General features: G+C 37.1%; 1 protein-coding gene across 1 annotated transcript in view; it reads right to left on the minus strand.

The window, feature by feature from the left end:
- The window catches only part of RNF220 (ring finger protein 220), a 349,771-nt gene that overhangs the window by 95,325 nt on the left and 231,418 nt on the right, over positions 1–23,028 (minus strand). Inside the window, exon 4 of the mRNA XM_081946336.1 lies at positions 13,471–13,516. Within this exon, the coding sequence (XP_081802462.1) occupies positions 13,471–13,516 (46 nt within the window). The remainder of the gene's footprint in view (positions 1–13,470; positions 13,517–23,028) is intronic.

Genomic DNA, 23,028 nt, shown 5'->3' on the forward strand with positions numbered 1-23,028 from the left:
TTAGCTGCAATATTTTCTTCGTTTCTCTCTCTTTTTTCAGTTTATATGCCAACCATCTGCCTGGCTTATTTGCATTTTCAAAGTAGTTCTGTTTGGTGCCTCTAATTTTTTGTGCCAGTTCTTCCTTTTCCAATAGATTATTTTATGTTTAATTGTATCCATTTTTATTTTAATATCATTTTTTGTGGAGATCTCTGTAGCTCTTTTTCAAGTATTTTATAATCATTCTCTAGAGCTTTGTGTGTTTGTCTTTTCTTTAAATTTCTCTTCCTTATGTAATCTATTATCAAACCTCTAAAAACATCCTTCATTGTATCCCAAAGATTCTGCATTGATGTATCTTCTTTTCTATTTTCTTTAAAGAAAAAGGCCAGTTCTTTTTCCATTTTCTGTACAAAATCTTTTTCTTTCAATATGATATTATTTAATGTCCATCTAGATCTTGTTCTTTGGCCCTTCCATTTGATTGTAATTGGATTATGATCCGCTCAGGTGCTTGTTTCAATCTCAATTTTTTGTACATTACAGATCAGTTCCGTTGAGGCCCATATCATATTGATTCTGGAAAATGATGAATGTCTATTTGAATAAAAAGTATATTGTTCTTTTGTAGGATTTCTTTCTCTCCAAATATCTTTTAAATTTGTTTCATCTATCATCCTGAAAAAGGATTTTGGAAGCAATTTTCTATTTATCTTTGTTGTTTTGTACGTTTTGTAGTCCATGTTCTGGTTTACAATGCCATTGAAGTCTTCCATCATACAAATATCAACATAGTCCAAATCAGAAATTTTTTTGTGGAGTTTTTTGTAAAATTCATCTTGTTTTTCATTAGGAGCATAAATTGCAATTAAAAGTATTTTTTTAATATTATCCATAATTTCCACCATCAAGATTCTTCCCTCTTCATCTGTATATATTAGTTTCGCTGGAATATTATCTTTAATATAGAAGATCACTCCTCTTTTCTTACAGTTCACCAGTGTAGTAAACATTTTTCCAAGCTTTGGTTGTGCTAGTAGGTATTCATATCTCTTTTGAATATGAACTTTTTGTAGGCAAATTATGTCAAATTTTAGCTTTTCCAATTTGTGAAATATTTTCCTTATTTTAATTGCTGAGTTAAGTCCATTTATATTTATTGTGACCATTTTTTTCCATCCATGTTTATACCTTATATACAGGATTTATAGCTCTAGTTGATCTGGGTTCTCGTTGTTCTCTGAGATTTACGCCACCCACCGCGCCTTCTTCTTTATCAATTCTGCCTACAGCACCTTCTATTTTTTCAATCTCAATTATGGGTGCCTCCAGTAGTTGTACCAATAGTTCTTCTTTTCCAGTTTTCTCAGCCATTTCTCTAAAGTGTTCTGCATAGAAAGCTTCTGCCTTATCGATTGTATCTATTCTGTATCTTTGTCCTTGTCATACAAATAATAGACCTTCTGGTATGAGCCATCTATAATTAACACCTTTTAAAATCAGAACCTTGGTCAAAAATTGATATTCTCTTCTCTTCTCTCTCACTTTTCTCGGAATTTGCTTCAGAACTACAATTTCCTTGCCTTTATATTCTAATTTTCTATCTCTTGTTTTCTGTAATATTTGTAGTTTAGTTGCTTTCTTAGTAAAACTTACATGGACTTCCCTTGGAAGGGCATTTATCATTCATATCTTGTATATACTTGGAACGCTTCATCTATGCTATCCATCATCTTCTCTTGGGATATCTCAAAATTTCAGATATTATTTGTACTAGGTTCTTTCCTCTTTCTTCTATGTTTTGAAAACTTAAGAAAAATTCAAACCTATCCATCTCCCATCTTAATATTCCACCACTCTCCCTTTCCACGTCACTCAATCTGCTGTCAAACCTTCTTCTCTTCTTATTGAACTTTTTCTTCAATTTTTTGGATTTTGTCCTCGTATTTCATCATCCAATGTTGCATATCTTCTATTTTTCCTTCGGTTTTAACTGTCTTTTGTTCTATGCTTTCAGTTCGTTGCTCTATTGCCTCAATTCTTCTTTCTATACTCTCAGTCTTCTTTACAATGGTATCTAACTTTTCATTCTTGCAATCATCTCCTGTTTGTAATTTCTGTATCGCTTGCATAATTGCCCCTAAGGTTACTCCCTTCTCTTTTTGTTGTTGAAGCATCAACTGTATTGATCTTTGTCCTCCTGCAGGTGAGGAGGCAGGGGTTGTTGTTGTAGAATCAACAGGTATTATCTTTCTACTCATCTTCTAAGTTTATTCTTTTGTATTTTAGTCCAATTAGTCTAATTCATATCACAAAGATTTAAACATCAGCTTATAAAAGTACAGTTATAGATAGAATGAAAAAGAAAAAAAGAGAGAAGAGAAAAAATGAAGAACTCTTACTTAAAAAGAAAAGTAAAAGAGAAAAGAAAGAGAGAAGAGAAAAGAAAAAAAAATCTTCAGTCCAATTTACTCAAATTTTAGAGCAAGTCATCCATTTATCTCCAATATCTTCAAAGGGAAAAGAGAGCAAAGAAAAATCAAGAGTCAATACTTCAAAAGCTTCAAAAAAAAAAAAAAGAAGCCAAGGAGTCAAGGAAGAAAAAAAAATCACCACCTCCCCAGCAAGATAATATATGCACTGCCACAAAGCTAGAAAAAAAAAGATTCAAAGTCTCTTCTTTTTTTTTTTTAGATGGAAGTCTTTCCAAGGTCACGCTGAGCTTTCCCTTAGAGCTTCTGTTTAGTCCAAAGTAGGTTTCCAGATACTGAAAGTTCCACAGGAAACAGCTGTGTAAACAACTGTATTCTTGCCCCTATCAGTTCTTAACCAAATAGCCTTCCAGAGAACAGCTTCTCTCTAAACAGTTCAAATAATAACACTTAGTAACAATGTGAAACATTGAGAGTGGATACAATTAACACTGCCACCTAGTGGACTTGAAAAGTTAATTGTATCCACTCTCAATGCTTATTTTTTCCCGGCTCCATTTTTAACTTCAAAAAACAGAAATTCAAAAATACAAAAAAGAAAAGCCAACAGAAAAAAAGAGAAAAAAGAATCTTCAAAGCAGTTAAAATTTAAATTCAGTGTCCCCACAAAGTCCAGAATAAAAGTATCAAAAAGCGCAATAAGCCAATCCACATTGAATTGTGATTGAAAGTCCAGCCTGGCTTCCGAAAATAAAAAGGGAAAAAAGAAAAACTTCAATTGGCATCTTAAATCCGCCGCTTTCTCTCTAGTCAGCCTTTATTTTAAATTAAATTTCCAAATTTAGGGTGTTCTCTCTCCAATAGAATTTTTTTTTTTAAACTCTCACCAGAGCAACATGCTTCTCTCCTGCGCTTGCGTGTAGGAGCTTTCAGTAGTTTCAGCAGCCTAGAGGCTGAGTCGAGATCGCTGGCAAAGGGAGATTTTTCTGGGTCACCAGAGACTTTGCGGGTGTCTCTGGGACCGCAGGATCTCCCCCTACCTTTCAATAATACAATAGCAGAGTTGGAAGGGACCTTGGAGGTCTTCTAGTCCAACCCCCTGCCTAGGCAGGAAACCCTATACCGTTTCAGCCAAATGGCTATCCAACATCTTCTTAAAGACTTCCAGTGTTGGGCGTTCACAACTTTTGGAGGCAAGCTGTTCCACTGATCAATTGTTCTAACTGTCAGGAAGTTTCTTCTCAGTTCTAAGTTGCTTCTCTCCTTGATTAGTTTCTACCCATTGCTTCTTGTTCTACCCTCAGGTGCCTTGGAAAATAGTTTGACTCCCTCTTCTTTGTGGCAACCTCTGAGATATTGGAACACTGCTATCATGTCTCCCCTAGTCTTTCTTTCTATTAAACTAGACATACCCAGTTTCTGCAACCGTTCTTCATATGTTTCACTGTCTCTTCGGGACGGTTTAGGTCCGGATTGGACAGTCCAGATGATCCGAATTCGACAGCTATCCAGAGAGCCCGGAAAAGGCATTGTGTCACCGCGACATGAAGCTCTGCCGTCCCTAGCCCTGCCTTTCTCACGATGTGCTCTGCATATAAGTTAAATAGGCAGGGTGACAGTATACAGCCTTGCTGGACTCCTTTCCCAATTTTGAACCAATCAATGGTTCCGTGTCCAGTTACGTTTTCCTATACATGATTATTTAGGGGGAAAAATCCTATTTTTCCCCAGAGTTGCTTTCTAGATGTTTCTAAAGCCCTGATCCTATTGGCTGGGGCTTCTGGATGTTTTAGCTCAGCAACATTGGGAGGATTACACATTCTCTAAACTTGCAACATAAATTGATATTTAGGGCAATATTTTTATAAACAACAAAATTGCTCAGACTACATTGGTTTATTTCTATGAAAAGACTGCAAAGGGTTTTATTTAATTATGAATACATATTCATAATAAAGATACTTTAAGCACTGGGTTTTAAAATATAGGAACCTGTATAAAACCTAAAACAATATTATAAATTGATCAACTTTTCTTTAATTTGAACTTCATAACCTGTTTCTTTTTAGTATTACATGAATTTTTCCTACTACAGGATAGAAGCCTGAAACTTAAATTCCAGAACTCTGTCTTTGCCATAAGAAACAAGAGATGGGCTTCATTTAATTAGGAATAAAAAACCAGTTCAATATATTCCCTTAAACTCTGAGATATAACAGCCAATAGAGGTATATACTGATAAGATGCATACAAACAAACAAAAAATACAGCTCAACCCTCTCATTATTATTATGCTGGCAAGGGAAGTATGCAGAAATTATTATTGGTATATTTTTAATGATTCTCTGGATCCAATTGAATTATTATAATGCAGCCTGGTAACACTACCTTATTACTATTAAGATTAATAATAACAAATAAACAATGATCAGTTATTACAAATCAAGTTCATCAAGAAGAGGATTCAGAAGAGGATATCTAAAAAAATGCACTAGGACAACATCTAGAATCAGAAATAATTGAAAAGAAGCTAGCAGATCAACATCAACTTATAACACAAAATATAGCATTCATTGAAGTAGAACTGCAAGAAGCTACTCAGGCCAAAAACCAGAAGTAGCTCGCTCAGACTGTAGAGACAAATTGAATTGTTCACAATCTCAGCATAGATACTGAATTGTTTTCATTCCCAAACCAGGCATCTTCTCTTCTGCCTTCTCCTCAGAAAGAACAAAGTCCTCTAACTAAAAAACAAGGGGAGTTGAAAGAAAGAATAACTGAATACATAGAGCAGAAGAAAAACAGAGTAAAATTGTCTGATTGCAGCTTGTTCCGAAGAAACAGCTAGCACAAGCATTAAAAGATGCCAATACTATAATATCAAATATAAGCACCAGCTTACTGCAAGAAGCACACTAACTAATGTATGGCATGGAAGCATTATAACTGAATATCTTAAATGCAAAATCAACAAACAAGCCAAACAGTGCACCACCAAAATGGAATCTCGGGTTGGAAAATAAGATCAGCATACTGAGATCAGATGCAAGCAAGCTAGAACAAATGAAAGAAAAGCAGCAAATTGAATTGCACACTACAGGCAGAATTTCCCATTTCAATTGAATCAGAAATGTTTCTACCAATCCATTAAGAGAGAGAGATTGCAATAAACCAGTCAACACTTGACAAAGAAGAAATAGTGAGTTCTGACTACAACTATGGGACAATCCAAAGAAACACAACAAGAATGCAACATCTTGTTGCATAAAAGAGGGAAATAAGAGGGGAATAAGAATAAAAAAGAAGCTGAAATTAAATAACCTGTAATAACAGCAGAAATTATATAGTAAAGGGCAAGGAAAATCAATAATTGGTTAACATGTAAAGATGTACTGCATGGTTTTGGGTTGAAGCATCTGACTGGTTTACATTCACTCATTGCCATGCAAGGAGATGAAATTGAAGACTGGTTAACATTTAGCAAACCTTGGTTGTTGTTCAATTTCTAAGTGTTGTCTGCCTTTTTGCAACCCCACAGACCATAGTATGCCAGACTTCCCTGTCCTCCACTGTCTCCCAAGTTTGCTCAAATTCATATTCATTGCATCAATGACACTATCTAACCATGTCATCCTGTGCTGTACTCTTCTCCTTTTGCCTTCAATTTTGCCCAGCATCAGGGGCTTTTCCAATGAGTCCTCTCTTCTCATTAGGTAGCCAAAGTATGAAGGTTAATAAAAAGAAAAATTACCTGATTAAACAACTCCATCAAAAGGGGCAGTACAAGAAACTACAGGACAATTACTTGCTTACCAACAAGTTTCAAATTACTAACTGATGTGGTAGCTGTTGCAATCAACAGCATCTAACACAAGCTTTTCCCACCTGACCAGAAAGGAAACTACCCTAATAGCAGAGTAATAAAAGATCAGCTCCTAATTGACAAAATGATTTTAGAAAAGTGTAAGAGAAGGAAGAAAACCAACTATAACATAGGGTGGACTGATTGGAAGAATGCATTCAACTGCCTACCACATGATTGAATAATCACATTCCTAGAAATAACAGGAGTCAGTAGAACATCAGAAGCTCTATGCAAAGATCGATGGCACAATGGAAGACAGGTCTTCTGCTGACCAATGGTGATAAGAGAGAGGTTAATATCAAAAAAGGAATTTTTCAAGGAGATTCACAACAACACCATAAAACCACCACTATTTGTTACTGGACTGCTTCCCTTGTCAACAATACTGCCATTGAAAATATCTGCCAGGCTATTCTATATCTTCATTACATTGACGATATGAAGCTATATGGAAAAAAAACCCACCTGAAATAGAATCGCTGCTCAACACTGTCTGCATATGCAGCCAAGATATTGCAATTGAGTTTGAACTGGGCAAATGTGCCACTCTTACCATCAACAGGAGAAAATACCGAAAAACTGAAGGAATCAAGATAACCCTATGGAAATAACATCAAGAGTCTGGATGAAGATCACTTGGTCATTCTTGAAGCTGGCAGCATCAATCACACTGAAGTCAAGAAGAAGGTTAGAAGTAAATATATCATGAGAGTGAAGATTTAAAAGTCAAAACTCAGTGGAGGAAATACCATCAAGGCAATTAACACCTGGGCTATGTCAGTGATTAGATAGATAGCTGGAATAGTGATCTGAACTCAAGCAGAACTAATCTCTCTTTTGCACTCATTTGGGACAAAACAATTAATGTATTTCTCTCCCGGTTTGAATTGACCTGCAGCCAATTTTTCCTTTCAAGCAGCTCTCTTGAAATACTTTAATAAGAAATCTAGTAGTCTTTCAGGTGGCACTTTGTGAAGCACAGATCTGGCATTATGTAGAAATAAAAATCAGATGACTGGCTTCTCCTACAGCTCCAATCAAAAAGGGCAGAGGGGGTATTGTCCAGTGATGGGACAGGGTGGGATCACAGCAGCCATAAACAGCCAATCGGATCCCTGAACAAATCATCATTAAGGTAGTGAAAGAGTTGTCATAATTTGTCTGTACTACAAAATTGTCTGTACTACAGAAGAAACGAAGAAAATGCTCTTTTAAGACCAGGACAGCTAAAATGAATTTAGGCTGCCATGCCAGTAGACTGAGGATGAGACAGAGCTTGGATCATGAGGACTTGTCCTCTAAAAATAGTCTGTGGGTTCTTTCTGATCTTAGGATGTCTTAAACCTGTCTCACTTCTGAGCTGGGGACAAACTTTAAAAATATTGGGAGGACATGGCAGGAAAAAGAAAAGATGTCAGACACAAGTGTATTGTGATTAAGTGTAAATGAGCTTATGGTGATTCTTAGTGGAAAATCACATGGGTCCCCTCATTTCTGAAGCCCTTACCCAATGCAAGGTTGTGAATCTGAGGTTACTTCCATACTTTTCCTTTTCTCTCCCCTCCAGTCTCTTCATATCACTTCTTCCCACTTTTCCTTTTTGCTCCCCATTTACAGATCCAGCTGGTCTGTCCCATTATCACACTAAAAAAGGCCTCACAATTGCAGTGCATGTTCACTGCCACTCTCCCATCCTAACTGCCTCCTCCCCTCTCTAAGAGGCAGGTCAAGAGTCAGAAGTGGCAAACAGTGAGCTGGCACTTTGTTTCCTTTCAAGGCCACCCATTTGAAACTATTAAGTGTTGGGCTCCTGCTTTTTGATAGCCCTGAAAACACAGGCAGTTTATTTCTTTTAAACAATCAATCACAGCTGCTGTCAGCACAACAAATACCCTAACCCTGCTTTTTGTATCTCGCTCTGGCCTTTTCCTTCTCTCTGCGGTAAGTGTTTCCTGCCTGATGCGTTGGACTTTAACTCTGCCATCTAAATAGGTACTTATCACTTAACATGGAGGTGATGGCTTGACATGTTTTCTGTCTCCTGCCCTCCCCTGCATAGTGGGGAAGCAGTCAAAGTGTTGTTAATAGCTGTTATCACTTGAGAACTGTAACCCCAATGCAATGAATGATAGCAGCCTCTGTTGTGCTTTATCATAGCACCAGAAGTACCAGTTCCAAGTTGTGAACACCAGCATTTTTATTTTCGGGCACTTTTTCAAGACCAGGTAAACTCAGACTCCCACTTGCCCCTTTTGGGTATCCAAACCTGACTTCAAGAAGAGCATTTAATGCAGCAATGTGTGATGAAAGAACATTCTGACAACTTGACCCTTAGTTTGTGTTACACCGGAGACGAGTGCCCTAGAGTCTATGCTGCAAAGGGAACTGAAGGAGAAGAAGACTTAGTCTTCTTACGATGTGATTATGATGTTGTAACATCATAATCAGATCAAACCACTTCAAATCTACATCAATTTGCAACATAGCATTGGTCCATTTAACTCAGGGGTGGAGAATTATGGCCCCTTTAAGGACTTGTGGACCAACACCCAGAATTCCTGAGCAGTATGGTTCGTTCAGGAATTCTGGGAGTTGAAGTCCACAAGTCATCCAATGTCCATCATTCCCCACTCCTGATATAATTTAATATTTTCTACATTGATTGGCATTAGCTAATTCACAGCCTTGCATTGAACTTGAGGTATGTTTCAAATATAAATCTACTGTAAGATTTAGGCAATGTTCCTAAAACTTATAGCATTTCAATAAATTTCTATTTGGTTGTTAGGAGAGAAGTCCTGCTTGAACTTGATTTCAGGTTAGAGCACCTTTATTGTCTATCTCACAGTTCATAAGCTTGAATTATGAACTATATTTGAACTAATATTAAGTAATCAGGGCCAGATAGTTTCTATTTCTCCTGAAAAATTAAAAATATATGGAAAAATAGAAAAGACATTTTGACCTTAAATTTATTTGCCTGGAAGTAAACTCAATGATTTCAATAAAATTTCTTTTCAACAAACAATATTTAGGACCACTGTCTCAGTAAATCAGATTTTTATCTTATTTTTTATAGAACCAATATTCTTACTATCTTCTCTGGCATGAATACTAGCCCTGACTACTGACATATTTCAAAAACAATAGACAGTTCTTTGATTTTTTTCCTTTTCCCTACAGCCACATCGAGCAGATTTAATTATTCATCTTTTAATTGTCTTTTATTTTTAAATATGAAGCCCCGAGGTATTTTATAATTTCCCCAAGGTCATCATAGACGTACCTAGCAATGCTGTTTCTAACATCTATAGACCCAAGGGGCCCTGATGCTATATCATATCTTTCCCAACTCAAACTCTAGAGAGACATTTCAGAAAAGAGCACATTGTCTATAGTAAAATATCCAGAGACAATTTCATCAAGTACTTTCTCCTTTGAGATTTTAATAACTGGGCACAGACAATAATGTATGAGACAAAAAATGGTCTAATAAGCTATGAAGGAGCTGTGGGAGAAGGAATTTAAAACTGACTGGACATCTAGAGTTAGTGATCAAGCACTCATTAGCTCATATATTTGGAAAACAAAATAAAACATTTGCACGTAGAAATTGTAAATAAGCTTTAAAAATACTCCATCTCCTTGCAGAGTTTCATTACGGCATGTTTGCTGTTGAACATTCTGACAGTTAAGCATCAGTGCATTTATGCATCGGCACAATGCCCATATTAGGGGAGATGGGACTAGGGTACTTGATTTTAATAAAGTCTTAAATTGATAAATTGAAGGTATTTTGATTTTGAACTCTAATTTAATGTTTCTATTTTTTTAAAAAATAATAATCTTATACAGTATTGCTTGAAAATGTATTTTATTTTTGTTTCTTTTATTTTGCTCATTTTCTTCTTAACTGATTTAAAAAAAACTATTAACAGTAAAGTCAAGAAAGAACTAGCAATAGCACTTAGATTTATATACCACTTCACAGGGCTTTACAGCCTTCTCTAAGCTGTTTACAGAGTCAGCATATGGCCCCTAACAATCTGGGTCCTCATTTTACTGACCCCAGAAAGTTGGAAGGTTGAGTCAACCTTGAGCTGATGAAAATCGAACTCTTGGCAGTAAACAGAATTAGCCTGCAATACTGCATTCTAACCACTGTGCCACCAGCACGCAATGAATGAATGAATGAATGAATGAGAGGAAGGAAGGAAGGAAGGAAGAAAGAAAGGGAGGGAGAGGAAGGAAATAATAAGTAAATGAATGAATGAATGAATAAATAAATAAATAAATAATTTATAGATTCTTGAGTGGAAAAGGCCACCATGAGGGAATTACTTTAGGTTACAAAATTGACTAGAATTCTTTTTTCTTACAAATAGCAATGGAAAAAGAATTTGTTATGGCCACACTTGTACTGACATTGTGTCAGTGATTCCAAGTCATGATCCTTGGCCCAGTCTTATGGATATATCAACAAAAGGGAAATATACTTTGGCTTAGGTATAAAGACTAATGTCAGCTTATTTCTTTCTTCCTCTCCCAGAGAAAGACAAGTCTGGTTTTATCTAGTGACCAAAGAATGGACAGATGCAGAGAACTGTTCATACATATATACATCTGAGAAATTGGTCAGTTCCAGCTCCAGTTATCTTAGACAGCAAAATTGAGTGGAATGAGACTCTGATTTATTTGACACTTAATATTTTTTTCCATCCCATTGCAAGTACATAATGCAACAATCTGTCAAGAGTTGGCCAAGTCCAATATCTGTCAAAAAAATGATCAGGCCAACTATGGAAACAACAATTTCAAACAAGCACTCAGTCACTTCCTAGTTCCATTCTTCTACTGCCTACCATATTATTCCATATACAGAGTCTAATACTTATGTTGGACTTTGGGAGCAATCTATGGCAGGAAACAGATATTGGGTACAGCTGGGGACTGAACTGGCTCCCATTCAAAAATGTCACTGACTACCTGATAACCCTGAAAAAATTCTTTTGTGGGGATAGGTGCTTTTGATTCAAAGCGAGTCATTCAGAATGTGACCAATGTGGCATTTGGAGTAAATGCAATAACCAGTAAGTGCAGATATAGTCAAACTTACTTTCGGAAGCAGTGCCACCTCTTAGAGAAACTTGTTTGGTAAGAATGTAATAGCCTACTGGCAAATGTGTACTTTCCTAAAATCTGCCCACCAACCTTGCCCTACTTCCGTCCTATTTCTTCCACCAGTTGTAGGTGCAAATACTATAACTTTTATTTATATTTTATTATTTGAATATACTAACAGCCCTGGAGATCAAACAGTGAAATCTTCAAAATGAATAAACAAACAAGAATCTTGGGAATTCCATTTCTAGGAAAGGTATACCAAATAAAACTGAATACAAATTTATGTAATAAGGTCCTGGAAATTGTGTTAAATATTGGATTGGAACCAGAAACAGCAGGTAGAGCTGGAAACAGAAAATTGTAAACTAAAGTACACATTCGTGTTTTATCACAACAATATTCATTCCTAAGGATATTCCTTATTAGATACTATATTTAGGATTTCATGCTGATGAAGATGTGTTATCATTAAGAGAAATAATTTCTGCATCTTAAGGAAAGACCAAGAGTTTCCCAAGCAGTATTTGCTGTAATCAGTAATTTTAATAATGTATAGAGTATTAGACACAATCAAGAGGGATTCACCCATACAGTTGAGCAAAGTGACTGAATATACAGAAACTCAGGCTACCACAATTGTTCGCCCTCCAGATGCATTGGAACTACAATTCCCAGAATTCCTAGTCAAAAGAAGTTCAAGAGGCAGTTATAGTCCCAACACATCTGTTCTAACACCTTGCCATGAGCGTCATGAATGACAGTTCCTTATGGATAATAATGCAGAAAATTAAAGCCGTACATTAAGAGTAGGGAATCTGTGGCTTTCCAGATGTTGAGGAACAACAATTCCCAGGAGAATCAGCCAGCATAGTCATAGTAAGTTTGGCCTTGTTTTAAGTAAACTTTTTTGGATCTGCAAGCCAGCTCTTCATCCAAATGCTAATAAACAATTTTTGTCCAAATGGCTGAAAAAAACAAACAAATGCTAAAGGATCCTTCTGAATATTCTTTCAGGAGAGAGTGTGCACAGAACAGAATCTGTGGTCCCAGCAGATACATAATTACATAGGGTTACATATGACCCTTGTACTCTTCTGCTTTAATCCCCTCCTTCAAAACAAATTAGATTCCTTGTTGTTTGAAACTTCTAAGATTCATCCCTGCTAGGAGAAAAGGACTTGTATTGGTTATCTAGTAACTGTCACAAATATTTACCTCCAAACAGCTAATATGCTGATTTAATTCTTTTTCAGGCTTGGTATTTGAAGAGATAGCACAAGCCAGCAATGAGCACAAACAGAAAGTATGAGACGAGCTTTTTCTCATGATGCTCTTTCATTTTTTACATTTTAAAATCTCAAATGCAAGCCTGAAGATTCCTGATTTGTAACTGAAACCTTTTCTTGCGTTCTGCATTTTCATGGCTGCCTCAGTTGCATTTGCTATTATTAATAATCATGGGTCTTAATCTGCTATAGTGTACTAAAACACTATAACATAGGACATAATACACATCACACTAGAAGCTTATGATAAAATGTGACACAATGACTCTCAATTGCACGAAGCACACTTTTGCAGGGAAATATGGCCAGCATCCTAACTCTGTAGCTCTATACAGTTTAACCCTGCACTAACTGTAACACTATCTCTATGATCCAATATATGATTAGTTGGCAAAGAGAACAGGCAGGGATGCTGGCATGCTCCGCTTTCCAAACATTCAAAATGAAGGTACAGAGTTTAGAGGCTAATACCAATTACATTAGAACTCTTTTAGAATAATTATTCTGCCCATTTTCAAAATATCTTCATGATGCACCAAGATACTATCCTGAGGGATCTGTATGCATAAAGACAATAATAGCTTTAACAAGCATTCTATGCCCAACAATTGTTGTAGAGTTAGGCACACAGGGAGGGAGGAAGGAAGGAAGATTCTGTGTACCACGGAGAAAAGCAGAAAAAAATGAAAGGAGAAATTATATCAAATAAATAATGTAACATTTGTAGAAACAGAAAAGATAATGGAAATTAACAAAATACTACTAGATTTGGCTCACTTACCTTGGGAGTGCCTGGGGTCATGACATCCTTCAGTAAAGCATTCTTACTATCAAAATAGAAAAAGAAGAAAACATAAATACATGTAGGGTAACCTCTTCCCAAAGGAGAATGTCAAAGTCCTACTTGCTTTATTTGTAAAACCCTCTCCATAAAATTCATATCCATCGGAGTAAACTTCTGGAAGCTAAAAGATCACAATTGTACCATATTCCTACTTCTATTTTTATGAAAGGTAGTCCTCAACTTACGACCACTATTGAGCCCAAAATTCCTATTGCTCAGTGAAACAGTTAAGTGAGTTTTGCCCTATTTATGATCTTTCTTGTCACAGTTGTTGTGAATCACTGCAATTGGTAAATTAACAACACAGTTGTTAAGTGAATCTGACATCCCCATTGACTAAGCTTGTCAGAAGGTCGTTCACATTGCAACCATTATAACAGGGGTGTCCAAACTTGGGATCTTTAAGACTTGTGGACTTCAACTCCCAGAATTCCCCAGCCAGCTGGCTGGGGAATTCTGGGAGTTGAAGTCCACAAATCTTAAAGTTCCCAAGTTTGGACACCCCTGCATTATAAATACAAATCAGTTGCCAAGCATCTGAATTTTGATCACATGACCATGGGTATACTGCAATGGTCGTCAGTGTGAAAAATGGTCATAAGTCACTCTTTTCAGTGTTGTTTTAACTTTGAACAGTCACTAATTGATCTGTTGCAAGTCAGGGACTACCCATTATTAAATTTGCATTTCATTCCCCCCCTCAAAACCCTGGGGAGCATAGTTGCTATTTCTAATCTTATATAATATGACCTTCATTAAAAAAAACTGAGGAAAGAGACTTATTAACATAGAAGTTGAATAGGGATTGACGTTGAAATTTTTATTATGCAAGACACCAAACTACAGAAAGTTTCTACAGCATTTCAGTTCTGTATTACACAGGGCATTGATCTGGGGAGCAGCTCTTGAGGTAATGTCCAAAAACATCTTGTTAGCATACAATGTAAGGCCTCATGTGGTTCATGATACAAGGAACATATTACAACCATGTTGAAGACCTGTATTCGTTGTTAATTGTTTATCAGGTTTAATCACTAAATGTAACTAGCTTAAATCCTTGGTATGAATCACTCTGGATATATAATTTAGAAGTAAAGGCTGCTCTTTTGTCAGAGACACGGAAACTTGACTTCTGTTGGTTCCACTGTATGGAATATATTCTTTCAACCAATCTTTTGGCTTTCTTGGAAGGAATCAAGACCTACCTTTCAAACCAGATGTTCTCCATTTGCATTTCAGTAGTTATATGGTTAAAAAATATCATTAGCCACTTTATGAGTGTTTGATGGTGTTAAAGGTATCCTTGCAGGGTGTAAGCTGTTCCAGGTAAAGCAGCCTTTTACAATTGACAGATGGTGATTTTGTCCATGCCGATGGCATCCAAATGGTGTTCCAGTTGTTTTGGAATTGCACCCAAGGCACCTATTACTATTATCATTAATCCTACTTTTAGTTTGTACAACCCAAGGCGGCTTTTACAATGTTCCTGTTTCCTATTTTCCCCATAACATCCCTGTGAAGTCAGATTGGCTGAAAGAATGAGACTGGCCCAAATTCTGGATTTCATGGTTATTGGGAAGATTAGAATTCAAGGCCACCTATACCACTGTGGCTCACATTTAGTGCATTTCTATAAAAACAATAGAAACTTGATATACTATGGCAGCAAACAATGTGACTACTGATGCTGGAGTACAGAAACTACTAAAGAGCTATAGTATTCATTCTCCTATTTGATCCAATCTTGTTTCCACATAACCGCCCACGCACATATTAACAAATGGTACCTTCCATGGACTGGGTTATTCATATGAACTGCCCTTTTACCCTGTAGTTGGCCATCAGTGCTCTCTATTCAGAAACAATTTGATGTTCAGCTACATTTCTAAATCTAAATAACATTTCTCAGAAGTTCCAGGCATTCACAAAATACTTGGGCCAGTTCATATAACAACTTTCAAATAGAATAGGTATACAATCTCAGTCTCAGGAACGAAAAACATAGACATCATACAGGGCTGGGTCTGAAGAAAAGATGACACAGGGTGGATGAGTAGAAAATAACTAAAATTAGATAAGCTTTTCTGCAAACTATAGGAATTCCTTCTCTATTTGGTTGGCTGATTTGTTAATTTCACTCCATTTCTATTTAACGGCTGAAAGGAGGTTTACACCATGGTGATCCTCCCCGCTTTCTCACTTCCTTCCCCGGAGCAAGATGCTTCACATTTAATAATGCCTTTCAACCTCACTCGAGACAGGTTAAATTTGAAACAATTACATATCAAAGGCGATGGGGCGGGGAGACCCCACACTGTAATTTTTTTGGTTATTAAAGTAATCTCTCTCATGTAAATTCTCTCACTAACATGCCACAAACAGCATTAGGAAATAAATGATTTCCCCATGATTCGATTTACCAATACAAAGCACCTGCAACAGGCAAAAATAGGGCTCTGATATATGTTACTGAGGCTGATGTTTTGCACTGCATGACTCCCACAGCTGGAGATCCCCCTCTGTCTCTTGGGGAGGGTGGGTGATGGATGGATGGGGGCTGTGGTTAGGGGAGTAGGAGGAGATGGTGGAGAGAAAGAATTGTACTTAATAATAAAATTTGTATGCAAGTCAGCATCCCAAGCTAGGGATGACTGATCGGCAGCCAGAAAGTATTAAAAAGGCTTGCTAAACAGATGCTGACAATAGAACAAGACATATCAAATCAAATCTATTCCAGAAGCATTAATACACACATACGCACGCACACACTTTTCTTCCCAATCACAGCAATATGGGAGACATCAATAAATTTTTATGAGACTTTCAGAAGATCAACATGCTACTGGATGTGACAAAAAAGCAATGTGGCTGTCATGTTCGCTTTGTTGGGGACACTTTAGCCCCAGATGTCGAGCTGTGGCAGCAGTGAGTAGAAATTGAATTTGGCTGGCTTTAATCTGCCTTTCGTTGGCAGATGGCTAGATGCTGTAAAATGAAGCAAAGAGGGTTGTTTGGGAAGGGTTGTCTCCTAGAGGCTGTTTCCTTCTATGTAGCACTTGCCTTTACATAGAAGCTGGGAACTTTTTTGTCACAATCTCAGCATTCCCTAAAATGGAAGTCCAAAGTCATCCTTACCTTATAAAGATTAACGTTAGAAAGTTAACTACTCTTTACCAGTAAAGAAATATGGGTGTAGAGGTGTGTGCACATATAAGATAGGGATAAAAGTCACTACTAGTGAGAATAGCAAATTATTTTAGGCAGCATAAAGTATGATATATAAAATCCAATCAAGTTTTATTTTCTTAAAAGTAGTGGCATTTTAATGTACTAAGAATATTTGATCAGGGAGCAGGTGTTTGAAATGAAATGCAAATACCATCTGTCAAAATAATTTAACTAATAGTAATCCAAGTTATTAACTTTGAGTATCATATTTTGATCTTTGGATATGTCTTCAAATAAAGACAGGAATTATGAGGTCAAACCGCAGATTATTCAATCTCCCATTCTCTTAACAGTAATTTATATTGCTCGCTTTACTATAAGAACATAAAACCTAATCTACACATTTCTTCCAACTCACCCTTCTCTTCTTGAATCTAACACTGAGGTCTGAAATTAGGGTTTTAATTACCTAATTTCTGTATACCTTGACAAATATATTATGGTGATTTTCTTTTTTTTATTTCCTTCATGCAGGGATCATTGCAGAGTTATTAGCTGAAAAGCTATAAGCAAAGGGGGGAAACCCTTCCTACAAACAGTCCTGCAAAATTAAAAATGGTAAAGAAAATCATGACCTTTAAAGTTCAAACACCTTTCAGCACCTTTACATTTATTTTTTTTTGCTCCAGGCCCTTCCAAAGAGCACAATCTTTGGAGACCTCAGAATTCTCTTTAATCACTAAGCAAGTCAGCGGTGGTCTGAAATCATCACACATTTACATAGTAATAACCTCAGACAACACTCCCAACTTTATTTCATAGCCAGCATATTGCCACACAGTGAGAGATCCACTTGGTTTAAATTATAACCCATACATAGGAAATTAGTTGCTAGCTATGATCTTCACAGGTTTCTCTGACATTTCTAATTAAGATGATTTACATAGAATTATCATTTGAAAGCAAAAAATTGTGTTTTGCTAGCTAATAAAATATAATTACTTCACACCCCTACCTACCCACCCTTTTCAAGTTATAGTTAGTTTTAATCTGTTTGGGGAATTATTTATCCAGTTCATTATGATAACGCAGCTTACTTGCTCCTTTTATACAGTGGGGCAAAAAAGTATTTAGTCAGCCACCAATTGTGCAAGTTCTCCCACTTAAAAAGATGAGAGAGGCCTGTAATTGGCATCATAGGTAGACCTCAACTATGAGAGACAAAATGTTAAAAAAAAACCAATCAATCACATTGGCTGATTTGGAAAGAATTTATTTGCAAATTATGGTGGAAAATAAGTATTTGGTCACCTACAAACAAGCAAGATTTCTGGCTCTCACAGACCTGTACCTTCTTTTTTAAGAAGCTACTCTGTCCTGCACTCATTACCTGTATCAATGGCACCTGTTTGAACTTGTTATCAGTATAAAAGACACCTGTCCACAACCTCAAACAGTCACACTCCAAACTCCACTATGGTGAAGACCAAAGAGCTGTCGAAGAACACCAGAAACAAAATTGTAGACCTGCACCAGGCTGGGAAGACTGAATCTGCAATAGGCAAGCAGCTTGGTGTGAACAAATCAACTGTGAGAGCAATAATTAGAAAATGGAAGACATACAAGACCACTGATAATCTCCCTCGATCCGGAGCTCCACGCAAGATCTCACCCTGTGGGGGTCAAAATGATCACAAGAACGGTGAGCAAAAATCCCAGGACCACACAGGGGGCCCTAGTGAATGACCTGCAGAGAGCCGAGACCAACGTAACAAAGGCTACCATCAGTAACTCACTAAGCCGCCAGGGACTCAGATCCTGCAGTGCCAGACGTGTCCTTCTGCTTAAGCCAGTATATGTCCGGGCCCGTCTGAAGTTTGCTAGAGAGCATTTGGATGATCCAGAAGAGGATTGGGAGAATGTCATATGGTCAGATGAAACCAAAATAGAACTGTTTGGTAGAAACACAACTCGTCGTGTTTGGAGGAGAGAGAATGCTGAGTTGCATCCAAAGAACACCATACCTACTGTGAAGCATGGGGATGGCAACATCATGCTTTGGGGCTGTTTCTTTGCAAAGGGACCAGGACGACTGATCCGTGTACAGGACAGAATGAATGGGGCCATGTATCGTGAGATTTTGAGTGCAAACCTCCTTCCATCAGCAAGGGCATCGAAGATGAAATGTGGCTGGGTCTCTCAACATGACAATGGTCCCAAATATACCACCCGGGTAACAAAGGAGTGGCTTCGTAAGAAGCATTTCAAGGTCCTGGAGTGGCCTAACCAGTCTCCAGATCTCAACCCCATAGAAAAACTTTGGAGGGAGTTGAAAGTCCATGTTGCCCAGCAACAGCCCCAAAACATCACTGCTCTAGAGGAGATCTGCATGGAGGAATGGGCCAACATACCAGCAACAGTGTGTGCCAACCTTGTGAAGACTTACAGAAAACGTTTGACCTCTGTCATTGCCAACAAAGGATATATAACGAAGTATTGAGATGAACTTTTGATATTGACCAAATACTTATTTTCCACCATAATTTGCAAATAAATTCTTTCCAAATCAGCCAATGTGATTGTCTGGATTTGTTTTCTCATTCTGTCTCTCATAGGTGAGGTCTACCTATGATGCCAATTACAGGCCTCTCTCATCTTTTTAAGTGGGAGAACTTGCACAATTGGTGGCTGACTAAATACTTTTTTGCCCCACTGTATGGAAGCAAATTGTAAGAAAAGAGTGATCAGTTGGAAATGAGTTTACCTTCTAAGGGATGGGGAACTTGATAGGCAGGTATCTGTTATTGAGGCTTTGTATCTTGGCTAAGATGAATTTAGTTTTCACAATGACACATTTATAAAGGAAATACCATGTAGTAAAGGTTCCCCTTGCACATATGTGCTAGTTGTTCCCGACTCTAGGGGGCAGTGCTCATCTCCAGCTAAAGAGCCAGCGCTGTCTGAAGACGTCTCCGTGATCATATGGCTGGCATGACTAGACCCTGAAAGCACAGCACACGGAACGGAACCACCAAAGGTGGTTCCTATTTTTCTACTTGCATTTTTATATGCTTTCAAACTGCTAGTTGGCAGAAGCTGAGATAAGTAATTGGAGCTCACTCTGTTACGCGGCACTAGGGTTCAAACCGCTGAACTGCCGACCTTTCTGATCAGCAAGCTCAGCGTCTTAGCCACTGAGCCACCGCGTCCCTTTTACCATGTACATATCTATGTACAAACACATTTGGAAGTATGTCCCTATGCTAAGAAATTAACCATTTTATAGTTTATAATCTGTAATATCAGCATTCTAAAATCTCTAGGCTGAAAAGAATAATATAAAGAAGCAAGTTGATAAAAAACTAGTCAAAGCCACTGAAAAAATCCCCCCTTCAGAAATATTTCCATTTTGTGCTACTGGTAAAATCACATCTGCACTTCCAAAGTTCCTTGTCAAAAACAAAATACATTTTCTAGTCTGTCCATATTGTTTGGAATGACAGCTTAACAAATCATCTGTAATTTGTCATCCTCTACGTTGATAAAATTACAGCATTCACCAATACCCTTTCAGATTGTACACATTGTAAGCACTTTGAAAAAAGTTTAAGATTCAATAATTACACAAAGATCTCTGGGTGCTCTAAAAATACAATAAATAAGAAATAATATCTAGCTTTCTGCTTACAAAAAGTCTCAGGTAGGAGACAGGAAAATTACCATTTAAAAAATCTTAGAATGCTCTTGACGCCACCAGCCATTTAAACATCTATTCTGGTTTGTTGTAAGGCTGTCCAGCATATGTCCACAGACATAATAAGCATGCACATCTATCCTGAGATGGCTTTACATATCATTGTAAACCAGTTTTGGCCTACCTTGTTTAAACTAAGCAAACTGTGATTAGTTCAAATAAGATATTAAGTAAACCATAGTTATGTGGGATGTGTTTTAAAAAAACTCAGTTTTTTAATACTGGGACCACTGTTCACTGAATAATCTCTAAGACTATCTTAGGCATCTTGTTAATAAGATCATGGAACATTTCTTATATCCAACTGAGATGAAAGAAGTAACTGGAAATCACTCATCATTTAGCAATCATCTCATTCAGCATTTTAATATCAGTTTGAAATTAACCCTCTTGGTAACTATTTCTTTGGAGCAACATATTGCCTTTCTATACATAAGAGTACAAAAAGACCACAAACAGCAGTGAAAAGGTAATCTAAAAGTAGTTTTGATCCAAGAAAGTTCCATGGGAAAACAGAATAGTGAGGAAGTTTTTGGTGCATGTGTGCACACACAGAGACATATGGTCTAAATTTGAATGGGAAATATAATATGATACAAAAGTATTATGGTCAAACTGAACAAATACTATGTTGAAAGGTTAATGTTTAGATTAAGCTATTTGCCATTGTTAGTTCCACCTCCCATTAGCGCCCGCCCCCCCAAGAATCTTAACATAATTTGAACATAATGGTACATCAATCATTTTGGTTAATAGCTTGGTATGTGGATTTCCCTAAATTTGCTTAAACTTAAGATTTGCACAAACCTGTTTTTGTGTTGCTTTAATATAAGCTCCCCTTTGAAAGGCCAAGTTTATGAATGCAAGTACTTGATGATGCAATCAGATTTTTATTTGAAATAAGGCACATGATATTTATTTATATACCAAGTAAGAATATTAATCTATCACAGTGCTTTTAACAGTAACAGATCTCTCAAAGTTCCAATTGGATTCTCTCCCCCCTTCCCCCGGAGTTCTCTAAAGTTGTAAAGTAAACGCTCAAGCAATGAGCTACAATCTTTTCCTATTGTTCCTATTAAGTTTTGGTTCATATACTATATCTTTTAAGTAAGAATTGCCTGAAAAATTTAATCTATAACAACAGCAATAGTATGAACAATGAAATGCTTTCTTTGAGCTACCTATGGATCCATATTCTTAGCAAATCTAGTTCCAACTGAGCGTCAAAATAGAGAGATAACTGTTTGAGAGCTTAATGATGGAAGACGTATCAAGGCAAAATTGAAAGGCCATTTTTGCCTCTACCTTATTAGAAGACAGTATTGCCATTTGTAGTATTCAGCCTATATACAAAGGGGAAAGGTGTTTTGTTGCAAGGAGAGAATCCGCTATTTGCCCCTTTGAACTATGGAGCACACAAGTTTCAAAAAAGTAAACTAACGTTTATAAATTCACAAAAAGCTACCCTACAGCAGCAGATAATTGGATTTCAGTACTCAGTGACTGAGGAAACTAAATGTCTATCATCTAGGCCAGGGATTGGCAACTTAAACACTCAAAGAGCCACAAAGGCCCTAACCGGAAACTCCCGTTTAATTCTGGAGCTGACCAGAAATCCAGTTGCCTCACCATAGAGTCTCCTCCTAGGATGGCATCCTTTTTCCTCTACCTGTCCTAACCGAAAGCTCTACCAATTGTGGAGCCAACAGGCGACCGGGAGCCGCAGCAGAGGGGTGAGAGAGCCACAAGCGGCTCCAGAGCCGCAGGTTGCTGACCCCTGATCTAGGCATCTCTTCAGTAGCAGGAATTGCAGTTTCTGTTGAAACAAATTAACTTCAATTCAGGTAAATGACTTGGTCACAGTGTAAATGGCAATCCCTTGCCTTTATTAACACCCTAACAAAGAGCCTGCAAATCAGGATAACTTGCATTTTGTATTGGTAAACAATTTAAAAACACTTTCTTTATGAACTAAGGATAAGCAGAGGTTTTCTGTCTGTATGCAGCAACTTTAGGACAGAACTCCATGAAGCAATTATTCACATTAAGATCAACTCAGTGCTGAAATACATTTTTTGCCTCTCCTTATAGACCAAACATGCTATGAGCTGAACTCTTTCATTCTCAGGAAATGAAAAGATGGGAGCAGAAAAATATGATGCCAGCCAACTAAAGATAAGATAGTAGCCAGAAGGAAGATTAATGTGGATATATATCTTAATCCCCAGCTCTGCCTTTAATGGCTCATAAGAATTCATATAATTTATCCTTAAAGGAATTTTAAAAAGACACAGAAATATTTTCCTACCCATTCAGGTGCCCAAGCTATCCTTCTGCCCATGCTTAAAACACTTGCCTGTTTAGCAGGGCATTTGGCCTCACCTTTATTATCTAATTAGTCCAATCATATGATGCGCTTTTCATCAGCCAAATAGCTCACGATCACTGGAACATTTAAAATTATAGCCTTTATTAACCTTTTTATATATAGAGGAAACAGAAGCCAGGTGAGTTGCCAGATTCATTTAACATCATAAGCAAGAATGGTGTAGAGCTTGAGCTTATGCGAT

The sequence above is a fragment of the Natrix helvetica genome (assembly GCF_964273705.1).
Source record: "Natrix helvetica genome assembly, chromosome: 3".
Taxonomy (NCBI): domain Eukaryota; kingdom Metazoa; phylum Chordata; class Lepidosauria; order Squamata; family Natricidae; genus Natrix; species Natrix helvetica.